Genomic DNA, 22,811 nt, shown 5'->3' on the forward strand with positions numbered 1-22,811 from the left:
CCCAACACTGTTCACAACTAAACCAAATACCCTAAATGGTTTACACTTTCACTGTACATAGCTTGTGCTGAAAGAAAAACTAGCACAATTTGATCATCTTTTTCTCAGTGCCTAACAAAAAGTTACTTCTATACATTTGGTACAAAATTCTCTTTACAAACCAACTTTGCTCATGTAAATTTCTGAAGCAAACTAAAAGGAAGATTTATTTGTGCCTTCAATTTAGCATAATGAAGGGACAGCGATTAAGTAAAGTTTCCTAAAGTAAAATTCAATAACTGGGAATACTGTCGTTTTTCCTTTTTTTTTTTTTTTTTAAAGTAATTATTGCATAAAAACTTTATATACTGCAGATTAGGAAAGGCAAACCCTAAATCTAGCAGTACTAGTTTCATAGTTCCCATCATAAAATAAGATTTTTTTCTGTACATTTTTAAGTTTCCTCTCTTCATTTTTAGCTATTTGTGAGAGCTGTTGTTGCATATTAAGTAACCTTTTTTAAACAGGAGGAAACATGTCCTCATGAAATTAAAAACAGTAAAACTGTCATATTCCTGTAAACATCATTAAAATGAAGACTGACAAAATGCAGTGTGACAGGTAAGCCGTGGTCTGAAAAGATTTTTTTTTTTTTTCACATTTTCTTAACACAATATATGGCTCACACCACAAACAGCAGCAAAGAAAAAGCTATTGAAAATTTCAAGTTACAGCCAGGGGTGCCAGGCAGGATCCATACGACAGAGATTATCCAAGCTATTTGCAGCTGCTACCAGAGTGTTGACTTTGCTTTCTCCTCCTTCAAACTGAGCTAGATTATGAAGTCGAGTCATGATAGCAGTAACAGCTTTTTGAACTAGTGAAACGAGCTGCTGGCTGTCCATATTTTCAGGTTGCCCAGCTGCTGAGAGTGGAGAGGAAGTATCCTCTTGTGTTTTTTTGTGCCATGCAATTATTTCATCCCGTAGCACGGTTTTTAGGATACCATCGACCTATACGAAGGAGAAAAGTCAGACTATTATATTTAATCCAGAGAACCATTAGGGCTTACAGACTTCAAACTAAATTCTAGTCAATGACATTTTGACACTTTTGGTTCCATTTTCCAGTCTCAGGTTTTTCAAGATGACTGTGGCTTCCAACTCTTTTTTTTTTTTCCAACTATTTTTTCTGAATGTTTTTCTCCTTATAAAAGACCCTAATTATGAAAATACAATACATTGTTCCCCACATAAATAAATTTAAAAAAAAATCTCAGACATCATATTCAGATCTTCATACACAAATACAGTCAGTTATATTCCATTTTTGAATGACTCCACTAAATGTGACACCCCCTCCCCACCGTCCCCCCAAACACACACAGAAATCTAGTGATCGAGTGCAAAGATTCAGCATCTTTTGCAAAACTGTTTGCCCCCTCTGGCCTCCAATAGTTCAATGATTATATCATCAGCAAGCACTGCTTTCTGACAAAAAGGGAAAAAATGCTGACTGCATTATTCATATATGTGTTTTTTTTTGTTGTTGTTGTTGTTTTTTTCCCCCCTAACACACACACCTATGCACCAACTCTGTCCTTGGTTGAAGAAACAATGCCTGCAAGAAATCATTTCCTGTTTTTTCCTATCACTGATTTACTGATTAATCTGTCAACTTGAGCTTCTAAAGTAAACTTTGAGGTATCCAGTCTGAATTAACTTTTCTGTCTGCAAATAACAAATAAGTATTTTATAACACATCTAGATATTAGGCCAACAATACAACAAACACATATTCAATAGATTTTATAGGCATCTGTAAAAATGGCAAATACAGAAAATGTTAAAAGGTATTCCTCTTAAGTCTAGAAGTCAGATAAGCTAATGCAATAATCACCGCATAGCCGAAATAAGCTGGACACCCATCACTGTAAGAAGAATAAATGCACACCTGTGCTCTGATCCTGTAAATTCAACATGGTAAGTCTAATTGGGCATACATCATTCAGATGTACAAATTACAGACTAAGTCTGCAAACTCATTTACATGTATAGACATGGCTTTTTAAGGTAAAGTGATGAATTATTAAAAAAAATCTAAGCTTTCTGTACTATACATTAAAAAATCACTTCAGGATATTTTCCATCTTTTAAAAAGTAACTAGATCATATGATAGCTACAGTACGTTCTGTGCAATGTCTTTCTGGTGCAAATTACTGCCTAAGTGCAAGATGATTCGTTTTTGGAAAGCATTAGAATTTAAAAGGAAGTTAGACAGTTTCTTTAGAAAACTACACCCTGCTAAGAGCTAGAATCCATCAAAGCAACAATATATCTTTAGCATTCTGCTCTGCTAACAAAGGGCCAAGACACATCTCTATTCACAGAATTGTATTATGAAGATTCTAAATGACGTTACATTTGTCATTTAACTATTTACCACTGCCAGAATGTGTAGAGATTTATGAGGCTACGGCATTGAAACAATCACCCTGTATTAACATGCTTTGACAAAAAGGAAAATAAAAGTACAATTACACCTATCTTCCTCCTATTCTTTCCAAAAAGGCGAATTGCAATGACTTCAGCTGGCCTTTGCACTGTCCTTGGGTTAAGATTTAAAAACATAAATATGGACTGTTCAATTTCTATCTTAAGAAAGAAAATGGTGTTAGGTTTATCAGCTGATAAATTATAAACATACATTAAACAACTTTTAAATGTAAACAACTTCTGAAAACATATACAAACCTTAAAGTTCGGCTGTGCAAAGCAGCGAGCTACTGCAATCATAGATGCAGTCAGTGGACCAGACACGCCAATGGTGGTAAGAAATTCAGAAATGTTTGGTGTGAGCCGGAATGGAACTGGACGGTTGGCATCCAAGTCTCCAGTAGCATCGTTAATGTCAAAGCGAAAGTAAGCTACATTTAACTTGCCGGTATCCTGGATTTAAAAGCAAAATGCACAAGAGTAATAAAGAAGCAAATTGTCATTAATGAAACTAAAAGAAAATACATTTTTTTTTATATTGTTAATAGTCAGAATAAAACCAGTTACAACTAATCATTTAAGAATCAATGTGTGATTTAGTATTTTCATTTAGCCTTTTCTATTTAAAAAAAATAAATTTTGAAGCTACATAAAAAGTGCTGTATTTGAAACCTAGCTTAATGCAACAGCTTTTTTACTTTCAAACAGTGCTTAAGCAAGAAAAGTTAAAGGCATACACAAAACTTTTACTCTAAAAGTGAGCGTCCAAAAAGCCTGAATATGTATAGACTATTGCACTAAACTTAAGGAATAGATTCTTCTGTGGCAATGTTCTTTAAGGAGTTGTGCAAAGAGACAGATCTTCATTCTCTGAGTGTCTCAACTCTGGGTAAGCATTCTCCATGCATTACTCACTCCAGGTAGGAATTTGAACACCATGGCTGCACGGTGGGGATTAAAGAATCTTAATTGCTATACACAGCATAACCCTCCATGCATTAAAGTGGCATTAAAACTTTAAAATATACCACCTTTGCTCTAGTAAGGTGGCAAGCCTCATTTAAATGTTGGTTTAGAACAGAAAAATCACTATTAATAGGAGTTGTACTTTGACGTGATATCAATGTAAAAAGGAAAATATTATTTGAAAAAGGGTATTCCCCTTTTAGAAAATGAAGCTCTAGATTTTTATTTTTTATTTTTTAATCTGTTTGGTACAGATATATCCAAAGCAGTATATTTGAAGAAAGACTCAAGAGAGAATTACTGGTCATTTACATTAACAGTTCCAGTATCTACTAACAATTTTACAGACTCTGTTCTAAATTACAACCAGAGGGGGTAGAGTTGGCAAAGTGGTCTGCAGTTTAAATTACTACCTACGTCACGTGGAATCACATAATCAAATGAAAAACCTACTGAAATACACTGTTAATTACATATGTCAAATTACCATTTTGACTCATTTCAAACGTAGAGTCCAAATTTCCATTTGATCAAAGAAGACAGCATGCATCAAGGACAAAATAGAGCATACCTGGGCAATCTGCAGCATTTCAGGATTGAGTCTATTTAAATGAAAGATGAATTCTGCGAAGCCAATTAGGGCTAACTGAATAGTGAACATCTTTCGAAATGTCCAGTAATCTGTAGCATTGGGGAATGTATGTAAAGCCCACTCCTTAAGCATACTGCGTGGCACCATGTTACTCTGTACTTCTTTAAGTATATCTCTGAGAACCTAAATATGAAAAATATTAGTTGAAAGAGATTATTTTAATATACTTCCTAGCAACAATTATGCCAAAAGCAACTAAATTCTCTTAACTGCAGTATTCCATTCTAGGAAAACATTTTGAACTTGGAGACTTCTAATCCAAGACCATTTCCCAACTTCCTTGTCAAAATTCACATATTAAGTTCATCTTCTGCATGGCTACAAACTAATCTTCATCTTAAAAGACTGTTTTCTTTTATAAACTGAAAAAGCAACAGAACTGCCATCAGTCTTGTGAAAAAAACTGAGACTGAAAAGTTATGTACTGATTGAAGTATCTCCTATTCAAATCTTTCAAGAAAGTGAGAAGGGAACTAAAGAGACATTCAACCCACAATGCTGCACTTCCTTAGGGCAAGCTATTGGAACATAATCTACTTTTTTATTTTTTTTTAGTTTCACTTCAAACTGGTTATGGATCTGTCAGCAATAAAACAAAATTCTCTATTTCAAGTCTTAATATATATGTATTTATCCTAATACTTATTTCCAACTTCAGTCATCAATATGCTGAACACTGTACTGAAGGTTATGAGCAGCCTAAATCACATTTTTCACTTTAAAGCACTTAATATCCCCTCACTGAAAGATCCCATTTCCTTATCTAAGGATGTAAATATTACTCAACTCCCAACTGAAAAAGGTTATTCTGGATCCTACTTTATTTCTACAAATTTCCAAGGGTTTTGGATAAAGTCCTCATGTAAGATAAAGTCAAATTGGTTGCTGCTCAGACTAACACATTACTGAGGAAAGCACAGACCAACAGCAGTGATACAGATTCTTTCCATAGCTGGTCTGCAACCACAACAAAAAAAAGATTAAAACATTACTAATAGCCACAGCTTATTAATCGTTATCAGGTGAAGGTAGTCTGTAGGCAGCACAAAGAGGCAGCTGTTGTAAGTTATGCACACAAATATGACAACAATTTGATAGCTTTTTTTGGAAGGTGTTAATCAAACAAAAAAGCATAATGACAAGATTTGAAATTACACATGGGACCTACAAAGACTACAACCTAAAACCTGTGTGGTTTATTTGTACATAGAGTTGTTTACAGAAAAAGGTAAAAGAATTTTGATTGTACAAAATAGGGAACCACACTGAGTAAAATAATTAGTTTCATGTATTATTACAGCAGAATTACCTCAAAAATACAAAAAGATAAAAGTTGAGATTAGTTATTGTAAGTGAATATTTTGCAATAGTTTTTCCCTTGATGTAAACATATACAATTTACCAATATATTTCATTACTGTAGCACAGCCTATCCTAATTAATTAGAAAAAGAAATAGTTAGGGTATGTTCTATTGCACCAGAAAGAACGATAGTCAAACTGACTTCAATTAAATGGCCATTAAAGAGTTTTGTAACCTGAAGGAAAAATGCTCAAAGTAGAAACAGATGTTACGTAACACTTCATTTTATTTTGTAACTAAGAAAGCCTTAAAAGATGCTCTAAATAATGTCTGTGATATACTGTGTATCTTCTAATAGTTGTGTTTAAATTGGGATTGAAATTTTATAAAATATTTGCATTAACCTTAAGATAACCGTAAAATAAGCTTATTTATCAGAATTTGATGTTTGATGGAGATTACAGAGAGTTGGAATTTTCTATTTTCCAAGTACTGCCATTTATTAGGGTGAGTTTCGTCAGCTCTTTGGCTTGGGTGAAATGAATCCAGGATAAACATTACAAGAACAAGGGGAAGCCTGCATCACATACCATACTGTAACTGCTTATGTAAAATAGCAATGCTGTTTCCCATGTTATCAATTATTTTCAAAGCACTACACATAAGGGTCTAAAAGCAATCAATCCCTCATCTGTTTTCAGCTGCAGTTATCCAAAACAACCTGAAGCGGAACAAATACAGCTTTTTTTTTTTGAAGCTTTCAAAAAAAATCTAAAATACTAATGAGCTATAAGAGCTCCCAAAAATACATGAAGTAAAACACAAACAAACAGATTCAAACCACCACCTCTGAGTGATGTATTTGTCACGTATCTAATGGGGCAGCATTGGACACCATGTAGCAGAGCTCTCAAGAAAAGATCTTGAGTGCAACTCATTAAATACTCCCATACCTGATGGCTAGCCTGAGTCCCCCGTGCTTGGACCGTTGCCAGCCTGTCGTAGTACCGAGAAATGGGGTTGTCGTGCTCAATGCCCTTCTTGGCACAGCGCTGCTTATAGATCTCCACCAGGGACAGAGATGAGGGATTGTCTTCAACCAAACGCATCTGTGGAGAAACCGCCACAACCCGGGGGACTAGGAGCGGTTTGAGAAGGTCGAGGAAGGATGGGGGGGAGGGGGGAGGAAACAAAGCAACACAAAACAAAACAGTTAATTTATAACCCAAGTACTCAGGAGAGAATTAGCATGCAACTATCAGTACTGCTGCAATAATCAACTGAAGTGTATCAAGAGAAAATTTTTTATTACTACATTCATAACTAATTCACAAGCTCAGTTAAAAAGAAAGCAAATATGATTTTTTTAATACTGAATAGAAACATCTCAACTACATTAGGAGAGAAAAAAAAAAAGAGCACTCATTCTTTCTGCTTCTCTCTGGCTGCACAAAAGAGAGCAATACTTTGCTCAAATGCAAACGGGGGTTGTGATTGCATGCACTAGCATCACTGCAATAAAAATTAGTCTTAAGAGCAAAACTATTAACCTTGGTACAGTGTTCAAAGCAATTCATAAAAACTGGAGGGAAAAAATCTAAATACTGCTAAGGAATAGATGCATAAGTGACAATGCTTTAAAATAACTGAGGGAAAACAAAGAAAAATGTTCAATAACAAGAAAATTTAAGCCGCTGAACTTTTACTTCAGGAGCTGTAAGCCTGCAAAAACCCTATTTGCACTTTCATGGTGCTTCACAGACATAGCATTCTTATGAGTCTTATGTGCATGGACGAATTGCACCTATGCCCAGAAAGACAAAGCCTCTTCCATTGCCAGCTTTTCCAGTGACACTACAGTTGTACTGTTTGACAGTGACCTCTGGATACCAACAAACCTGTTCTCATTTCCCTTAGAATTTGTAATAATTAAGCTCTGGAATAGAGGAGAAAATTGTTTAAATATCTTTAAGTTGTTTGATGCAATTTCTTCGATCATAAAGAAAAAAAATGCATTCCAGAGAAAGAAGGGGTGTTAATGAGCTATTTCTTCTGGTCTGCTTCCATTAACCTCTGGCAGCAGAGAAACGAATGTTCTTCAGGTTCTTTTAAGTAGTATCAAACCACGAAGAACAGAAATATTTCCAAAGAGAGCATAGTTTAAAAACAGCTCTGTGAAGAAAAACATGTTACTTCCATAATCATGTTATATAGATAATATATTTCGGTGTCAGTGGCCTTTTTAAAAATCATATCATTCAAGATTGTATCTACTATATTTCTCTTAATTTGGCCTTGAAATGATGTAAAAGCATCTTCACCTATAGAGAGATGCTTTATTTACCTTTTGATATAATAAATCCTTCACCAGTATCTTTTAGTCTTTTTAAGGTTGTATCGCAATTATGCATTTCTAGCTCTGTCAACACAACTTGCATCATCTGGCCACCTAAGTTCTTGACAGCAAGTTCATGTCAATAGATACAATGAGCACAAAAATAAAGACTGGTAAAACTACAGCTTTTAAATATTAGATCTGTTTTTTTGTTTGTTTTGTGTTGTGTTTTTTTTTTTTTTTTTAAAGAGGTCAATGGCAAAGTAGCAGCATGTTTAGTATCTTTGATTAAAGTTTCCACTATCCATAATATATTTTCTGCTCACCAGCCAAAGATTATTAGAACTGAGTAATGCAATGTACAGAATTTGTTTACATAAAGCTAATAAGTGATTCAATGACCTTCTGAAATGAAAGCTGTTTATATATTTATATGAAGTTATTACACAGCTATAAGCTGGAACTTGCCAAAAGCTTTAATATCTGGAAAACATGAAAGTTTAACTGTTTTAAGGCATTCACATTAGTATTTGAATCACAAGTAGATCAAGTATGTTGCTAAGGGAAGACTCTGTTTTTCATTCCATGAATGAATTATTTATAATCAACACATGAAAAAGCCAAGATGTACAAGGAAAAAGAAAGAATTAAGATTGTGTGTTCAGCACTTGTTCACCATTTCTGCTTTGAAATTGTTAAATATGTGACCATGAGTATTTTGGCAATTCATACACTTAGATCATATTGGAGCATCCCTCAACTCTCCCTATTAAAGCCTAACATAAGGTTTATTGATTCTGTTATGTTCAAGCATTGCCAGGTGGTGCTGTTGGCAAAGTGCACCCTCCAAGCTGAGTAGCCTTGTACAGAATCACAGAAGTACACTCAACAGAAGGCCTGCGTCCAGCATCTAGAATATGAATTGATTTTATTTGGCAACAACCAACCAGCCAATATATTTCAGTTTATTTCCCTAAAATAAACATCACCATGTATAGACGAAGTTATTTCAAACATTATAAAAACATGTTCTCAATGGGAGAACTCAGAAACTATGTATCAAATTCAAATCACTAAAAATAAATAAATAAATAAATAAAGATTCTTCTGTATTACATGGAAGAGGTAAAAGAAATTCAATATTCAATTATCACAAAGTGGGGAGAAAAATGTTTGTTCTGTCCAGTCCAAACCATCTGTAAATGCTTGCTCTGAAGTACACATACCCATTTCCTCCACAGTGAGCATGCCTCTGCCTTATATACCTGTGAATTTACCTTGTAAATATCCAAAACCTTCAGTATCAGTGACTAGTAGCTGTCAAAAACCTCTAGCAATTACATTCTTTGAGTACAATATATATTTAAAAAAGATTAAAATCTCTCTTTTCAGTACCTGTAAAAAACAGATGTCTTTTTGTGGTTTCCTTCCTTTTCTCTAAGCAAGGGTTTAAAAGGCGAAGGAGCTGTAATACCCGCTCTTCTCTACGAGACTCTGTCAGGCAAGCATCATTCATTACCAGATATGGGTAAATTTTTCCATTGTGGCCTCGGATATAGAGTCTTCTGGCTGCGGTATTGTGTTTCTGAACTATCTCCACTCTGGGCATAAACCTATGAGAAAGGGAGATTAGAGCTCCCAAACCTCTCTCCTTTAGTAACAAATAACAATGTTTAAAAACAAACAAACAAACAAAAAAAATCACATTAACAACAGCAGAAAAAGCAAACAAACAAAAACCCCACCACAGCACAAAGAAATAAGACAGCAGAACTGTATTACAAGGTACAATTTTGTTATCCAGTTAACCCAAGGTTTCTATTATGTTGTAAAATACATATTTTTTATTATTATTTTTTTTCCCCCTAAGACAACAGTTCTTGAGCAAAATTAATCATTAGATCAGATCTTGATCACCGTTTTAAAGAGCAGTTCCTCTGTGGACTACAACAGAATAAATACTCACAACTTGTATCAACATAAACCCAAATGTAATCGTCACATACAGTACAGCGGCATAGTGAAGCAATGCAAAATTACCAAAGGAGGATAAAGAAAAAATTCAAGTTGTTATACCCAAAACTGTGACTCCATATATGTACTTTAAATACCTGAAATACACATAATATCTACTTTCTCAGGACAGATAGTTGAAGAACATTTACATTTTCTTCTCCACTGCAGAACTACAACTACCCCTTCTCACCAGTTTTAGTTTACCTTGCTATCTTGATGTAGTAATGTGTTGGCTTTGGCATAAGGAATTCTCCAGGTATCTCTACTTCTGCTGTTTGAGCTGAAAAATTACTTAGAAAGCGGCACTTTTCCTCTATGAGGAAGAACTTTGGAAGCTGTTTAGTTTTTGCCTCTAGAATTTTAATCCACTTCTTCAGTTTCGAGATAAGATTATGAAGTTTCATTGATCCTGGCACACTGAAGTCAAAGTCTAAAAGAGAAAAATATACATACATCCTTAGCACTTTATATTCCATATAGCGTATTTAACTATCGACTGCATGACATTCACACTTTAAAGGAGATTCTTTCAGCCACATGGAAAATACTTTGTTTGAGGAGTCCCACATACAGCTCACACACCTATTACAAAGAAAACAGGTTTTAAATCACCACACTGGTCTTAAACGTTATACAAAAACTGGAAGTTAACTAATAAAATCAGCAGTTAGCACATGAAAAGGAAGACATACTACTAAGGAAGTCTGTCACCGAGACATGGCTATCTATGAACCCCAACCACAAATTATAGGTACAGGATCACCCAACAGCAGTAACACTACAACCGGGTGCTGGAGGTGAGCACGTCATACAATTAAACAGTGCAAACCAAACACGCTGAACACAGCTGTGCTACCTTTGAAAGAAAGGCTCTGATGAATATTTCATTACTATAGAATAACCTTTTTCTATAGAGAAGTGCTATAATTATACACAGCTTAAACCAATCAGAATCTAGCACCTCCTCTTTGTGCACAACTTCAAATTATTCTCTATTAAGTAAGGAAGAGTTTATTCCTTCTAGTGTGCTGTTCTGTTACTTAAGCAAAATATTAGGGAACACACAACCCAAAATACTTTATCATGTACCCACAATACTGATATGCTAAAAGCTTTCAGTGGAAGTCTGTAGTCAAACAGCCCAAAACAGAGCACAAAACAGCACAAAAACCTTTCCACTTATATAAGACAAAAGTCTACAATGAAAGATGCACTACCTTCTACCTGGTCTGGGCAGTGCCTCCCTTGCAATATTGCTGTAAAACAAACTTATTATAATCTCAAGCCTACCCTCTAGTGAGCAGTGCAAGTAAATCATTCCATGGAAGTGACAAAACTGCCTCTCTTATCTCCTGGCTCCCTGAAGTACACAAAAGAATCCCCAGATTGCAACTAGTTTTTGTGCTAATGTCAGTCAAAGTAGTAAAAATATGCATTAATATTATACATTTCTTTAAATAAAATAAATAAATAAACAAATATTAAAAAGACATTCAGTTCACCATGGGAGTAGCTCTGTTTTTTGAAGTGCTCATTTTAGGATTTTTGTTATTTTGTTACCCAGTAGCAAATGGAAGAAAAAAAGAAAAGAAGGTTAGTCTTTTTTTCTCCCAGAGACAGTATATCTTAGAGAAAAATAATACTCCACTTCAACTGGAATAAAGGAAAATATGACACCAGACATTATTTGCATACAAAATTCCTCTGCTTTGCAAACATCTTAATCCAGATAAACATGTTGTTTCGAACAAATCCACTTTCTCAGTACCTATTAATGGAGAATACTTTCTCAAGCTAACACGCTGGTTTAAAACACCTTACTGATTGTTTCACCTTTTCACACAGAGAATAGGAGTTCACCTCCACATCTGTAATGGAGATGTTCACAGAAGGCTGTGATACTTTACACACTGCACTTCAACTGAAGAAGCTTGCTCTCTGTCCTCAACGATGCTAAAGATTTTACAGTGTGATCCACGAGCTTCAAGCAAACGTGTTCATTCAGTCTTGAACGCCTCAAAAATTGCCACCTGAATCCATCCAACCAAGCACAACTGGCAAGTTCTTACTACTTCCAATGAGAGGACAAACAGGGGACACACTTCCTGCCTGAGACAGACCTAACAGAAACCTGACAGTTCTTAACACAAAATAAAGCTACATCTTTTTTTTTTTGTAGAATCTTAATGCTATTTAAATGAATTTTGTACCGTAACCGCTCATGAAGCAACAAAAAAGGAATACACTTCAGTTAGTAAATTCAGCGTAACAAACCCTTCTGTACCCCCAGAACTCTTGACCTACAAAACACAGCATCACAACAATTAAAAAAATATATATACAAAAATAAATAAAAATTAATAAAATGATCAAATGTTAATTTTCTATTTATTTATTTTAAAAGCCCTTCTGCTACCCTGGCATGAAATAGTTCTTATCAGTTAAAAGTAACCGGTAATTAATGCTTTTAGGACCAGCAATAGCTCGTTTGCAAGATTTGAAAGATTTTTCTGCTGCAGACATCATCTGATTCTGCTCAAGTTCAAAATGCAAGGATCTTCAACTGAAGAGGCAGGACACCCATCATGTAAAATGCCACTTAGAACTGAAACGTAAGTTTAATTTCAGAGAGGAGTTCAAATCTCTTGTACTGAAGAATATCCAACTATTCTCCAAGAGAAGAGCTGTCTTGCTCTTCAAGCTATTATTCAGATATGAAATTGCCTTGTGCTTTCTAAAAGGTTCTTTTTAAGCTCATAAGAACTTTTGGAGAGCACTGAAATATGTGAAAAATCTTCGTGGCAGTTAAGAAATAGGAAGCAGAACTTCTGATTTATCACTCAGCTCCATCAAACCAAGACTACATAGACAAGACCAAATTAAACATGATGCTAACTCCAATCTCTTGATCTGAATTTTTTGTTGCCTAAAAATGAGAACAGAAGCAAAGAAACAGCTACCTGAGTAATGCTAGGCTTTCTCTTGAGAAGGAGACAAAGGAGAGGGGACAACAACAAAAAACTTTAAAAAGATGAAAAATAATAAACAGTGCCCCTACCCCTTCCCTTTCCCCATGCTTCAGAGAGAAAACAAGACTTCAAGAAGCTTCCTTCTGATTATAGAACTTCCATTCATGGCAGAGAAATTCATTATGCTGGGTGCCAAAACTGTCAAGAAAGTTATCTTGCCCTTTAAGGGTGTATTTTGGAATTTTCCCTTTGTGTTCAGCTTGAATGGTGAGAAAAGTGCAGGAAGAAGCAGAGATCCAAACTCAGAACTATCATCTGCCCTCAGAAGAACAATCTGGGCAGTTTCTCCCCTCCTTTCACTGCTGAGTGTACTCTCAAAGGGAGCATTTTTCAGTATCTGTCTGTTCTTTGATGTCAAAGGTTTAGCTGAAAAGGATGGAAGGAACAAAGAAAAGATGCTCAAAGGACTAAGTATTTCAAGTTCCAGAAAAAAAAAAAAATCTGAAATAAAATTTGGCTTTACAATACATAATGTTTGGATGGAAAAAGATGACCTATGAGAACTCCAGTGGTCCAGCTGGATGCAGACAAAAATCTTCCAAGTCTAGGAAATGGTGAGAGAGTCCCTAACGACTCCCAGCAGGGGTCAAGATGCAACTCGGATGGTAGTGGAAGAGGTCATGCAACCACACATAGTTGGAAGTGTCTATAGAACATAACTGTTAGCTATATTTTCAAAGCTGTTATTTTGAAATAACCAAAGAAAGCAATTTACTCCTAGACAGCTTCTCAGCTTAGATACTTCTAAAACAGAGGGCAACCACCGAAATGATTTGTTCATCATCTAAACACAACTGGTGCTACTAGTCACAAACACAAACATGGAAGAGTCCTAGTGTGAAAAACAGGCATGGCAGGCATGATTTCCTAATGGTTTCTCAATGTTAGAACAGCCTTTAGTTCAGTAGTGTAATTAGTCCTGTTCATTTAGTTATGCACTTTTCACTGTTATTGCAAAACTAATCAAAAACTTATTTTCATTTTCCTCATAATGAATTACATTATAAAAATGCATAATATATCGATCAGTTTAGTTTCATCTCCCACACTTCAGTTGTGATTTAAACAAATTAATTTAATAGATTAAAATAAAATCAAACCCAGCATTAAGCAAAATAAATATTTTAATCCTGTAGAAATCTACGTTTAATTATACTTGAAAAATAAAATGTGAAATCTTAAAAAAACAACAACAACAACAAAAAAAAAACATAAGAAATTACTTATTATTCTACTGAAGCTTTCTAAGAAACACTTTGCATTTGATGATGTTACAGGATTTTTATGTTCAGGCCTACGTTCTTCATTGCTTTCTAGGTTGTTCAATACAATTCTCCAAAAAAGTTGTGTTTAGGTAGCACACCTGGAAACCTTAAGTGCTATTTATATATGATAAAGATAAGCACAACCAACAAATAACCATATACAAAAACTGAAAATCCTACACATTAAATTTTATTTTTTAACTCAAAAATATTACTGAATTACAACTAAACATTTTAAGGGTTTCTCTAGAGGTGTTCTGAAATATTACTTTAGACTTTTGCAGACTTGAGCCTACTGGCATATTCAGTTTTTGTTTTGAACTTCTGAAACCCCAGACCTCTCTAACACTCATATCTTGAAGGAAATAAATTAAGAGAAACTAGAACAGACCAAAAATAACTCTAAACTGAACAAAAGCTGAGAATACCAACAACATGTGTAGCAATGAAAACGTGACTAGACTATTATTACAACGTAGAGACACAGAAACCATTACTAACAATGAAAAACAAGCCCAAACTTACATTTAATGTATTTTGTTGCCCTGTAAGCTTCAGTCAACAACACACAAAATGTCCCTACTTCTATTTCCCTTCCCAGTAGCCTTCATCCATTAAAAATTTAATCATATGGTTCAGGACTTTCATTATCTGCTGTCATGCAACTGTTGTGCCTCAAAAAGGACATCATGTAATGCATCATGCGAACAAGATATGTAGGTCATATCTACAACCGAGTTACTTTCACGAGATTCCCATCAGTTCACTTACTTTCACAACATTATCAGTGAAATGCTTGAAAAAATACTGCAAGTCTACTTGTCGAACTCTGTAAATGCTCAGTAGCTACATGGACCTCACATAATTTTTCGTTTAGGCAGCTTTATGTAACTTAGAATTCTAAAAAGAATAACTTGTCAGTGCAAGATTCACATTTGCAGAGAAAATGATTTAATGCAGAAAGGGCGTGATTTTTAAATAACTATAAAAGCTAAGATCATGGAGTTTTAACTCATGCCAAAATCATCTAAGTCAGATTTAGAATAATATAAGTAAAAGTGGATTCAGAAAAATATGAAAACAGGTCTTTATAGAAACTCTATCCTTTCAGTTATGAATAACTAATGACTTTGAATTCTGTTCAGGAAAAAAAAAATACTCATTTTTATCTAATTCTACCATTATCTTTAAGGATAAACTAATGTATTTTAGACAGGAATTTATGTAAAACCCAAAATCCTGGTAATCCACAACACTGATGCCAATCACTGTCAAGTTCTGTCATATATAGCTGCATGGCCTTAACACTTTTCAATAAATATATCAAAACCACACTCCTCTGTACACATGCTTTTCTCAGAACTTTAAATCAAGATCAAACACGTAACACCACTGAAGAACGGAAACCAAATGAAGCAAAAAAGCTAATTCTCTGAAATGCCTTTTTTATTAGGGCTAATTAAATGTATTGATTTTAGGTTGGATCTTAGGAAGAACTTCTTTACCGAAAGGGTTGTTAGACATTGGAACAGGCTGCCCAGGGAAGTGGTGGAGTCACCATCCCTGGAAGTCTTTAAAAGATGTTTAGATGTAGAGCTTAGGGATATGGTTTAGTGGGGACTGTTAGCATTAGGTCAGAGGTTGGACTCGATGATCTTAAGGTCTCTTCCAACCTAGAAATTCTGAAATTAAATCACAGAATCACAGAATTAACCTACCAATTATGTGAATTTTTGTATTTTTTCAAAACACTGTTTTGAGCAAGTCAGCTGTTTTGAAAGACTTTAAACGATACTGTGAATTTGGAGTTCTGGAGTGATAATTTCATTAAATTCTGACATTCACCATAAAATAGACATCACTGTCCTCATCTAAGGCAGGTACTTTAGTCAGATTACTTCTAACTGTAATATTTTTGCAATCTAATTCACCTTTAAATACATACTTCGCCACAGTTCTAGGTAATAAAAATGTAACAATAACCTCATTCCCTATGTTGTGGTCTGGCTTAGTTTTTATCACGTTTATTGCTCCACAGACTGATGAACCATCCCATGTTATGCTGAATGACAGAAAGGTGCTGTTTTCTATATTTTCTCTCAGAAAAATACTGTAATAGTAATAATATTTTTTTAAAAAAAGCAGAATGCTTTCACAGCTGAACTTTGTGAGGGAAATTTCCCTGGAGATTAAAATATTAGAAAAATAAAAATAAAAACCATTACCTGTTGTAAATTGCCCTTTTAGCTTCTGGAACACAGGATCTTGAGCTGTTGCCTGTGCTCTCCTAGCAAGTGACTCTGAGGCTGCACTGGAAAACATGGTGGACACATTCGACACATTCTCAAGACCTACTCCAAAAGTGCTGACTAACTTCTTGACAAAGTTTAATGTATGAGGAGTGATTTTGGCATCTGAAACAGCTCCACTTTTCTCAAAGGCAACAGAATAGCACTTTGCCAAGCCCTGCTGCAGTTGTCTAAGGACCTAAGGATTAAAAAAAAATAAAGACAAAGTCAGAAAGATCAGGCGTTCTGATTTGACAGCAAGTATTTATTCCCTTACTGTGTTTTATATAATGAAGCTATTCTCTGAGAAGCATTTATTTAAAACTGTATTCTCAAATTGTATCAGAGGGTCAATCTGAATGACAGCACTGATTCTTACTAGCACTGCAAATAAGCAAACCAATCAGTCAGAACACTGTACCACAAAGCATTCCTTGCTCTTTCAAAAGCAGAAATGTTTTGATATGATTCATATTTTGTGATATATTAGAAAGTAATGTGGTATGAGGAAACACTATTAAGTCTCTGCTAGGTAGACAGAACAGAACAGACTACAGCGCTTTGAAAGACAATTAACAGAAGTGGAATAGCACGTCCACCTGCTCTCTAATTCAAATTTGGACAATAATCACAACCTGTCACAGACCACCAGATCAAGAAGAAAACTGGTATCCATGAAACTTAGAATAAGAATATAAATTTTTAGTTAGTACAAGCAACAGCTTAAATAAATACTAAAGTTAGAAGCATTCATTTAATTGATAATTTGGGGAAATTTTTGTATTGCTTCCAAATACAACTAGCTCCTTAAAAGCTCCTTAAAACAGTTCACTAATCAAAGCAAATAGCTATGTTTTACTGTAGAGAAATCATTCTAGAGAAATATTTTGCAGCTAAGTTTTCCTTAGATGATACACACATATGAAACTATATAAAAGCCAAATACCTCTTCATGCCAATTCTCTCTGAACCAGACCATCTGATCTACAATGCCTTCCAGAGAAGACAACAGCGTTGGGTGTAATTCTCGCTGCATATGCATAATTCGACTGCATCGCCACATTGGTGCAGTGGCTCTGATTGGCCCGGGATCTGAGGCAGAGTGGGACTGATTTCCAACTGAACTTGGCTGTTGTTGGCCAGAATCTGTAAAGCAGAAAAGAAAAATCAAAACAGAAATTTAAAACTTGATAAATTTTATACATGCCTGAATTAAATAAAGAAGAATTTACTTTAGATTTACTTTAAGTATTAATCACGTATTACCTACTGACTATCAGAAAATGTGTTTTTTAGGAAGAAAACACTACTCCATGTGCTGTTCACTGGTACAGGCTTCTCAAAGTTACAGCAATATAAATACTCTTCAAAATTGCAGGGCCCTAGGTTTTACACTACCAACACAAGCTCTTGAAGTAACTGACATCATTTCAGATAGAATCAAATTATTTAAACAATGTTCATTTTGGCCCTGTTTCTTTTTTTTGGTGCAATCTCTCACACAACTGCAGGACTAAACATAGCTGATGCCAATAACACGGATGTTGCTGTAGAGTGCTATCTTCTAGTAAAGCTGATCTCTTGCTTTACAACTCCATTGTACAGTGATTAAGCACTGAGTTTTGGTTTATCAGATAACAACTTACTACTCTGAACAACATCAGCTTTCAGCAAACAGAAACCTCACTTAACCCACCAACAGAACAGCAGCTTGTGGCAGAACCAAAAGGAAAATATTTTATCAGCAATCACTAGATGTGTATGTGATAATATCAAGATTTTGGAACAGAAACCTCTATTGCTTGATTTAACATAGTGAAGTATTATAGTATGTGAGTGCCTCCTCCTCCAAAGGAGTACCCAAAGAGTTCTTTGGTATTTGAAATCCAAGAATTTACTATTTGTCCAACTGTTTTTAATGATAAAAATCCATTAAAGAATGTGTGACTATGAATAGCTAATTGAAATAATAACGTAGATTAAACTCTTCTTGGTGAGTACATTATTCAAGAAACTTCAACACAGTCCAAGTCATCTATAGGCTTCACTTTACAGAAACAAATGTAAATGAAGTTGTTTACAAAGAATTTTTTTCCTTGGTCTTTTGAAGTTGCTATGTTTTCTAGAAAATCTGGGAAGACCCAGTAAATTTAGATGAAAATCAAAATAATGATAAAGTTACAAAGAAACCAAACAATTTTATTAGTATCAAGCTCACCGCTTTTGTAGCGCTCTCGTTGTTCTATCTTCAAGGTCAAATAGAGGGTCCTTATAGGGAAGTAGACAGCCTGGGGATAGACTCTTCCCACCTATTTGGAGATGCATATATACACATTTCTCAGTTACGGAAAATTTACTGCACATCAGGTCAGACACAGATTATCTTTGTAAACAAGTGCAATTCAGTAATAATCAGTTCCTTGTTTTAAATAACAGCTTATGGAAAACTAGAAAATTAAAGATCATTTCAGTAACAGAAAACCAAAGGGGAGAAATGGTGACTCCCTCCACACACTCTGTTAGAGCATTACATAATTAGCACTTCCAGATCGTATTGCCTAATAAATCTGAAAATAGCATAATTCTAGAGTACCTGGGCCAGCTCAGAGATCTTACTCATGTACATAATGGAAGAAAAACAGACATAATGACACCGGTTAGTCTTTAAATTAGGCCACAATTCCCAGCGAGCCCCACAGCAAATGATAAGAAGGCCCATTACAGAGTAGCTTTACTGCACCTAATTGCAGCACTTAATGTAAGGGGATACCAATTTCACCAAAAAAAGATTTTAGCTTCCATGGTGAGGGGAGGAAGGCTAAAGAGATACTAACATTCAGCATCCCTTTTAAAATTAATAAATCTCCGTATCTATTAAAGGAAAGAAATTATGTATCTAAGTACTACCCACAATACAGTGCATCTTAAGACATTATTAGAGGCTTCTCCAGCCACAATTTCATTAAATCATGGATTTTTCTTCCACCCAAATGGATACGACAAGTAGTAGAAGTTTTGCAATGGCATTCAACTGTTCAGCAAAGTATTATTTATGACAGATTACTAACCTGACATACATATGCTTCATGCTGTCATTCAGGAATACTTTATTTACAAGAACTGTGAAGTTCAGGATCTAGCAGTTCAGCAAACTTACAGTTTTTAATTAGTAACACGGAAATATTTTTTATTTTATATTCCTTCTATGAACCCAAAGTTTAAAAGCAAGATAAACACAAATATCTGTGATATTTATGAACCTAAGCTCCACCTATAGTAGGACTTCTGAGTAGCCACTCATTTCTGAAATGTACATACAGGATATGCAGAGGGATCTTGACAGACTAGAGGGCTGGACAATCAGCAACTGTGAAGTTCAGTAAGAGCAAGTGACAGATTCTACACCTGAGACAGGGCAACCCCAGCTGTATGCATAGACTGCAGGATAGATGGATGGAGAGCCGCCCCAAGGAAAGGGATCAGGGGGTTCTGGTTGACACCAAGTTAAAAATGAGCCAGCAGTGTGCCCAGGCAGCCAAAAGGGGCAACCATACCCTGGAGTGCTTCAGGCACAGCATCACTAGCTGACTTTTGGATGGTCCCTGTGTAGAGCCAGGAGTTAGACACGATGGTCCTTGTGGGTCTTTTCCAATTCAGGACATTCTATGATTCTATGGTTCAAATGGTTCTAAGATCTTAACAAAAAAAAGAGAGTCTCTACAGCTCCTTGAAATAAGTTTTATCTGCCTGCTGTCAGAACACAGCTAAGCACTAGTGTTACAAGAAAATACCAAGCCATGTGTGTCAGAAATCTTGTCTTAAGAACTTTGCTTTCTTAAGCTATCTGGATGTATGGCTCCTTCAAAGTTTCACCTTAATTTTATGGAGATGGAGGGAGAAACACATGCATACACATGCACACTACAGTTATGTACCCAGACCTCAATGCACAAGGCAACTGCAAGAGCTTCCTAGGTCCAGCTGTATGTCAAAAGGACCTCACAGCTGTTTTACCTTAATCGGAATGAACAAACATCAAAAATATTTCCAGGTTCTATGAACACTAAAACACACTTTAAGCTAGACCACGACCAGTTAATGTCTCTGAGAACAGGATGTTTGAACCCTGTTCAAACTAAGCAATACCAAAACAGCATCTAAAGATGCATCAATGGAAAGATGTCACATATTATCCCTGAGTGTAAGGACATGCTGTAAATCAATTTTATGCTGAGATACAGGTACATGTTCTGTTCTTCTGATTCTGCTTCACAACAGATGGTAGTAGACAGTAAAATCTTAAAATCATGAAGCAAGATCAAAGCTCATTTGTCATTTCAGAGGGACAAATCCAGGAAGTCAGATTCCTCACCTGACTCCCTACACCTTATCCTTATTTTTCTAATCACTTGACATACTAAATTTTCAATTAAAATGTACAGAGCCTCTGTAGAGATTTCTGACTGTGACAGAGCCTTGACTTTTCAATCAAGTCTAATAAAAAAAGCACTAAAATGTCTGCCCTTTAGTCACTAGAGCTAACAATTTTTCAGCCCTACTTCTGTGTTAAGACCATTTAACTATACATTCCTAGATGTGTACTAGTGTTCACAAAAGTGTAATACAGAATGCAGAGGGAAAGCTAAAATGTGTTCCGCACATATGGCATACACTTCCATAAGGTTTAGTCTCATTAAGTAACCCTCTTTGAACTTAAAAACACTCTGCGTATAAAGAGTAATTCACATTTATTAAATAATCAACAGTTGCAAACAACACTATTTTTAAAGCTTTATTGTTTTTAAAAATTCTTATACATCTCATCTTGAAATTAAAGATTACAGACAATAAAGAATTAGTGTTGATCCTCTGTACCTACCTGACTAATGAGGTTCAGAAGAAGTTTGCCCTCTGAGCCAACCAAGCACGTCAACAGCTGTGGAATCCAGGCCAACCACTGAATAGGTGGGACACCAATACAATACTTGTCCACTGCATCCGCTAGTGTGTTCTTATCATCATCAAAACTCAGCAGCCAAAGAACCTAAAACAGAGAGAGTTTCACGAGCCATCTCAGGGCTTAAGTAAGTTCAAGACATGTCAATTGGATTGTGCAGAAAACCAACAGATACTTATTAATATGACACTGGAGTCCTTTTAAGTGTCAAGGCCTACTCAGATGCAAGTACTTCAATCCATTATAACTGGTCAATGTTGTTTTTTCCATCAGGAATGAGATTAAGAGAATGTAAAAAATAAATGCAAGTGTATTTACAGGGAAGGATGGGTTGGGGGACGGGGAACTGAAGCAAGTTTATAGAACCTATAAGTACACTATTCGGATAAGTTAGTTTTGATGCAAGAACTTGAATATTTCTTTGTGTGTTTTTTTTTTTCCCTTAATTTATTTTAACTGACAAACCTCAAAGATACTTTTTCTACAACCATATTTAAATAAAACTATATTAAGCACTGACTGTACATCTTAAGCACTCACAAATAAATGAAGTTATATTTGTGGACTCAACAACAACACTTAGCAGGAGGGCACAAATGTAATAATTGTATTTGGTTAATGAACTAAAAAGAAAAAAGCAGTACAAGAAGTTTCAGAAAATGAAACAGTATTTTTGCAGAAGATTGCTTGGGAGAATAAAGATTAAACTAATTACAGCTGACACTGTAGCAGTAGTAATCCACAGTTCCTATCCCTGAGAAAAAAAAACAAACAATTAATGAAGTAGAAAAAGCCATGATGACTTACATGCAATGACAATACAGAAACTGTGTGCACAGTTTCAGCCTAAATTAAAGCTTTCAATCAGTAAATGAAATTCTTCTAATTAAACAAACTTGGGCATATGAACATAATTCCAGCTTTTTGCCGGTAAGTGGTGCTCCAATTATTTTTGAAATATCTCAGTCTTACCTTCGCTAAGTATTTTCTTGATTTGCTCTCATTCTGATGACGACATGCATGCAGATAGCAAGTAATAGCAGACACACCCAGATGAAGCTGACGTTCTTTCACAAAGATATTCTCAAGGTAGTCACCCCACATCGCCCATGCTTTCACTAAGACATCATGCATCTGCACAGCTGCAGAAAAAGCTTTGTTTGCTTCTTCAGACCTGCATTGTGACAAGAATGGATATGAGCTGTATACTAACAAAGTCACTAAATCATGTAAGACTCACACTCCTGACAAGGTATTCAATTACTCTCTTAACACCCAATGATATTTTTCCATGAAGTTCTCTAGTAAGGTCTTACGATTACTTTCTCTTAGCTTTCCTTAATTTCAAGAGCTATGAAAGTAAACCGTTCATAATGGAACCAATTATGCAAATACTTAAGATTCTCAAATACTCCCTGAAGATCTAAAAGACTTCCAGTACAACCCAATCACTAGAGTAAGATTCCAGGAGAAAACAAAGAAAAAATGATAACACAAGAAGAACAGAAGTAAATATGTAAATACAC

General features: G+C 35.2%; 1 protein-coding gene across 4 annotated transcripts in view; it reads right to left on the reverse strand.

Annotated features, from left to right (window-relative positions):
* Positions 1-299: 299 nt before the first annotated feature.
* The window catches only part of TRRAP (transformation/transcription domain associated protein), a 90,366-nt gene continuing 67,854 nt past the window's right edge, over positions 300-22,811 (reverse strand). For all 4 annotated transcript variants that reach the window (XM_032197384.1, XM_032197381.1, XM_032197383.1 and 1 more), the window contains exons 62-72: positions 22,258-22,459; positions 21,208-21,372; positions 18,547-18,637; positions 17,275-17,474; positions 16,266-16,527; positions 9,951-10,176; positions 9,126-9,343; positions 6,349-6,533; positions 4,013-4,216; positions 2,734-2,928; positions 300-992 (exon numbers count right to left, since the gene is read on the reverse strand). In XM_032197384.1, the coding sequence (XP_032053275.1) occupies positions 708-992; positions 2,734-2,928; positions 4,013-4,216; positions 6,349-6,533; positions 9,126-9,343; positions 9,951-10,176; positions 16,266-16,527; positions 17,275-17,474; positions 18,547-18,637; positions 21,208-21,372; positions 22,258-22,459 (2,233 nt within the window). In that variant the 3' untranslated portion in view covers positions 300-707. The remainder of the gene's footprint in view (positions 993-2,733; positions 2,929-4,012; positions 4,217-6,348; positions 6,534-9,125; positions 9,344-9,950; positions 10,177-16,265; positions 16,528-17,274; positions 17,475-18,546; positions 18,638-21,207; positions 21,373-22,257; positions 22,460-22,811) is intronic.

The sequence above is a fragment of the Aythya fuligula genome, chromosome 15 (assembly GCF_009819795.1).
Source record: "Aythya fuligula isolate bAytFul2 chromosome 15, bAytFul2.pri, whole genome shotgun sequence".
NCBI lineage: Eukaryota > Metazoa > Chordata > Aves > Anseriformes > Anatidae > Aythya > Aythya fuligula.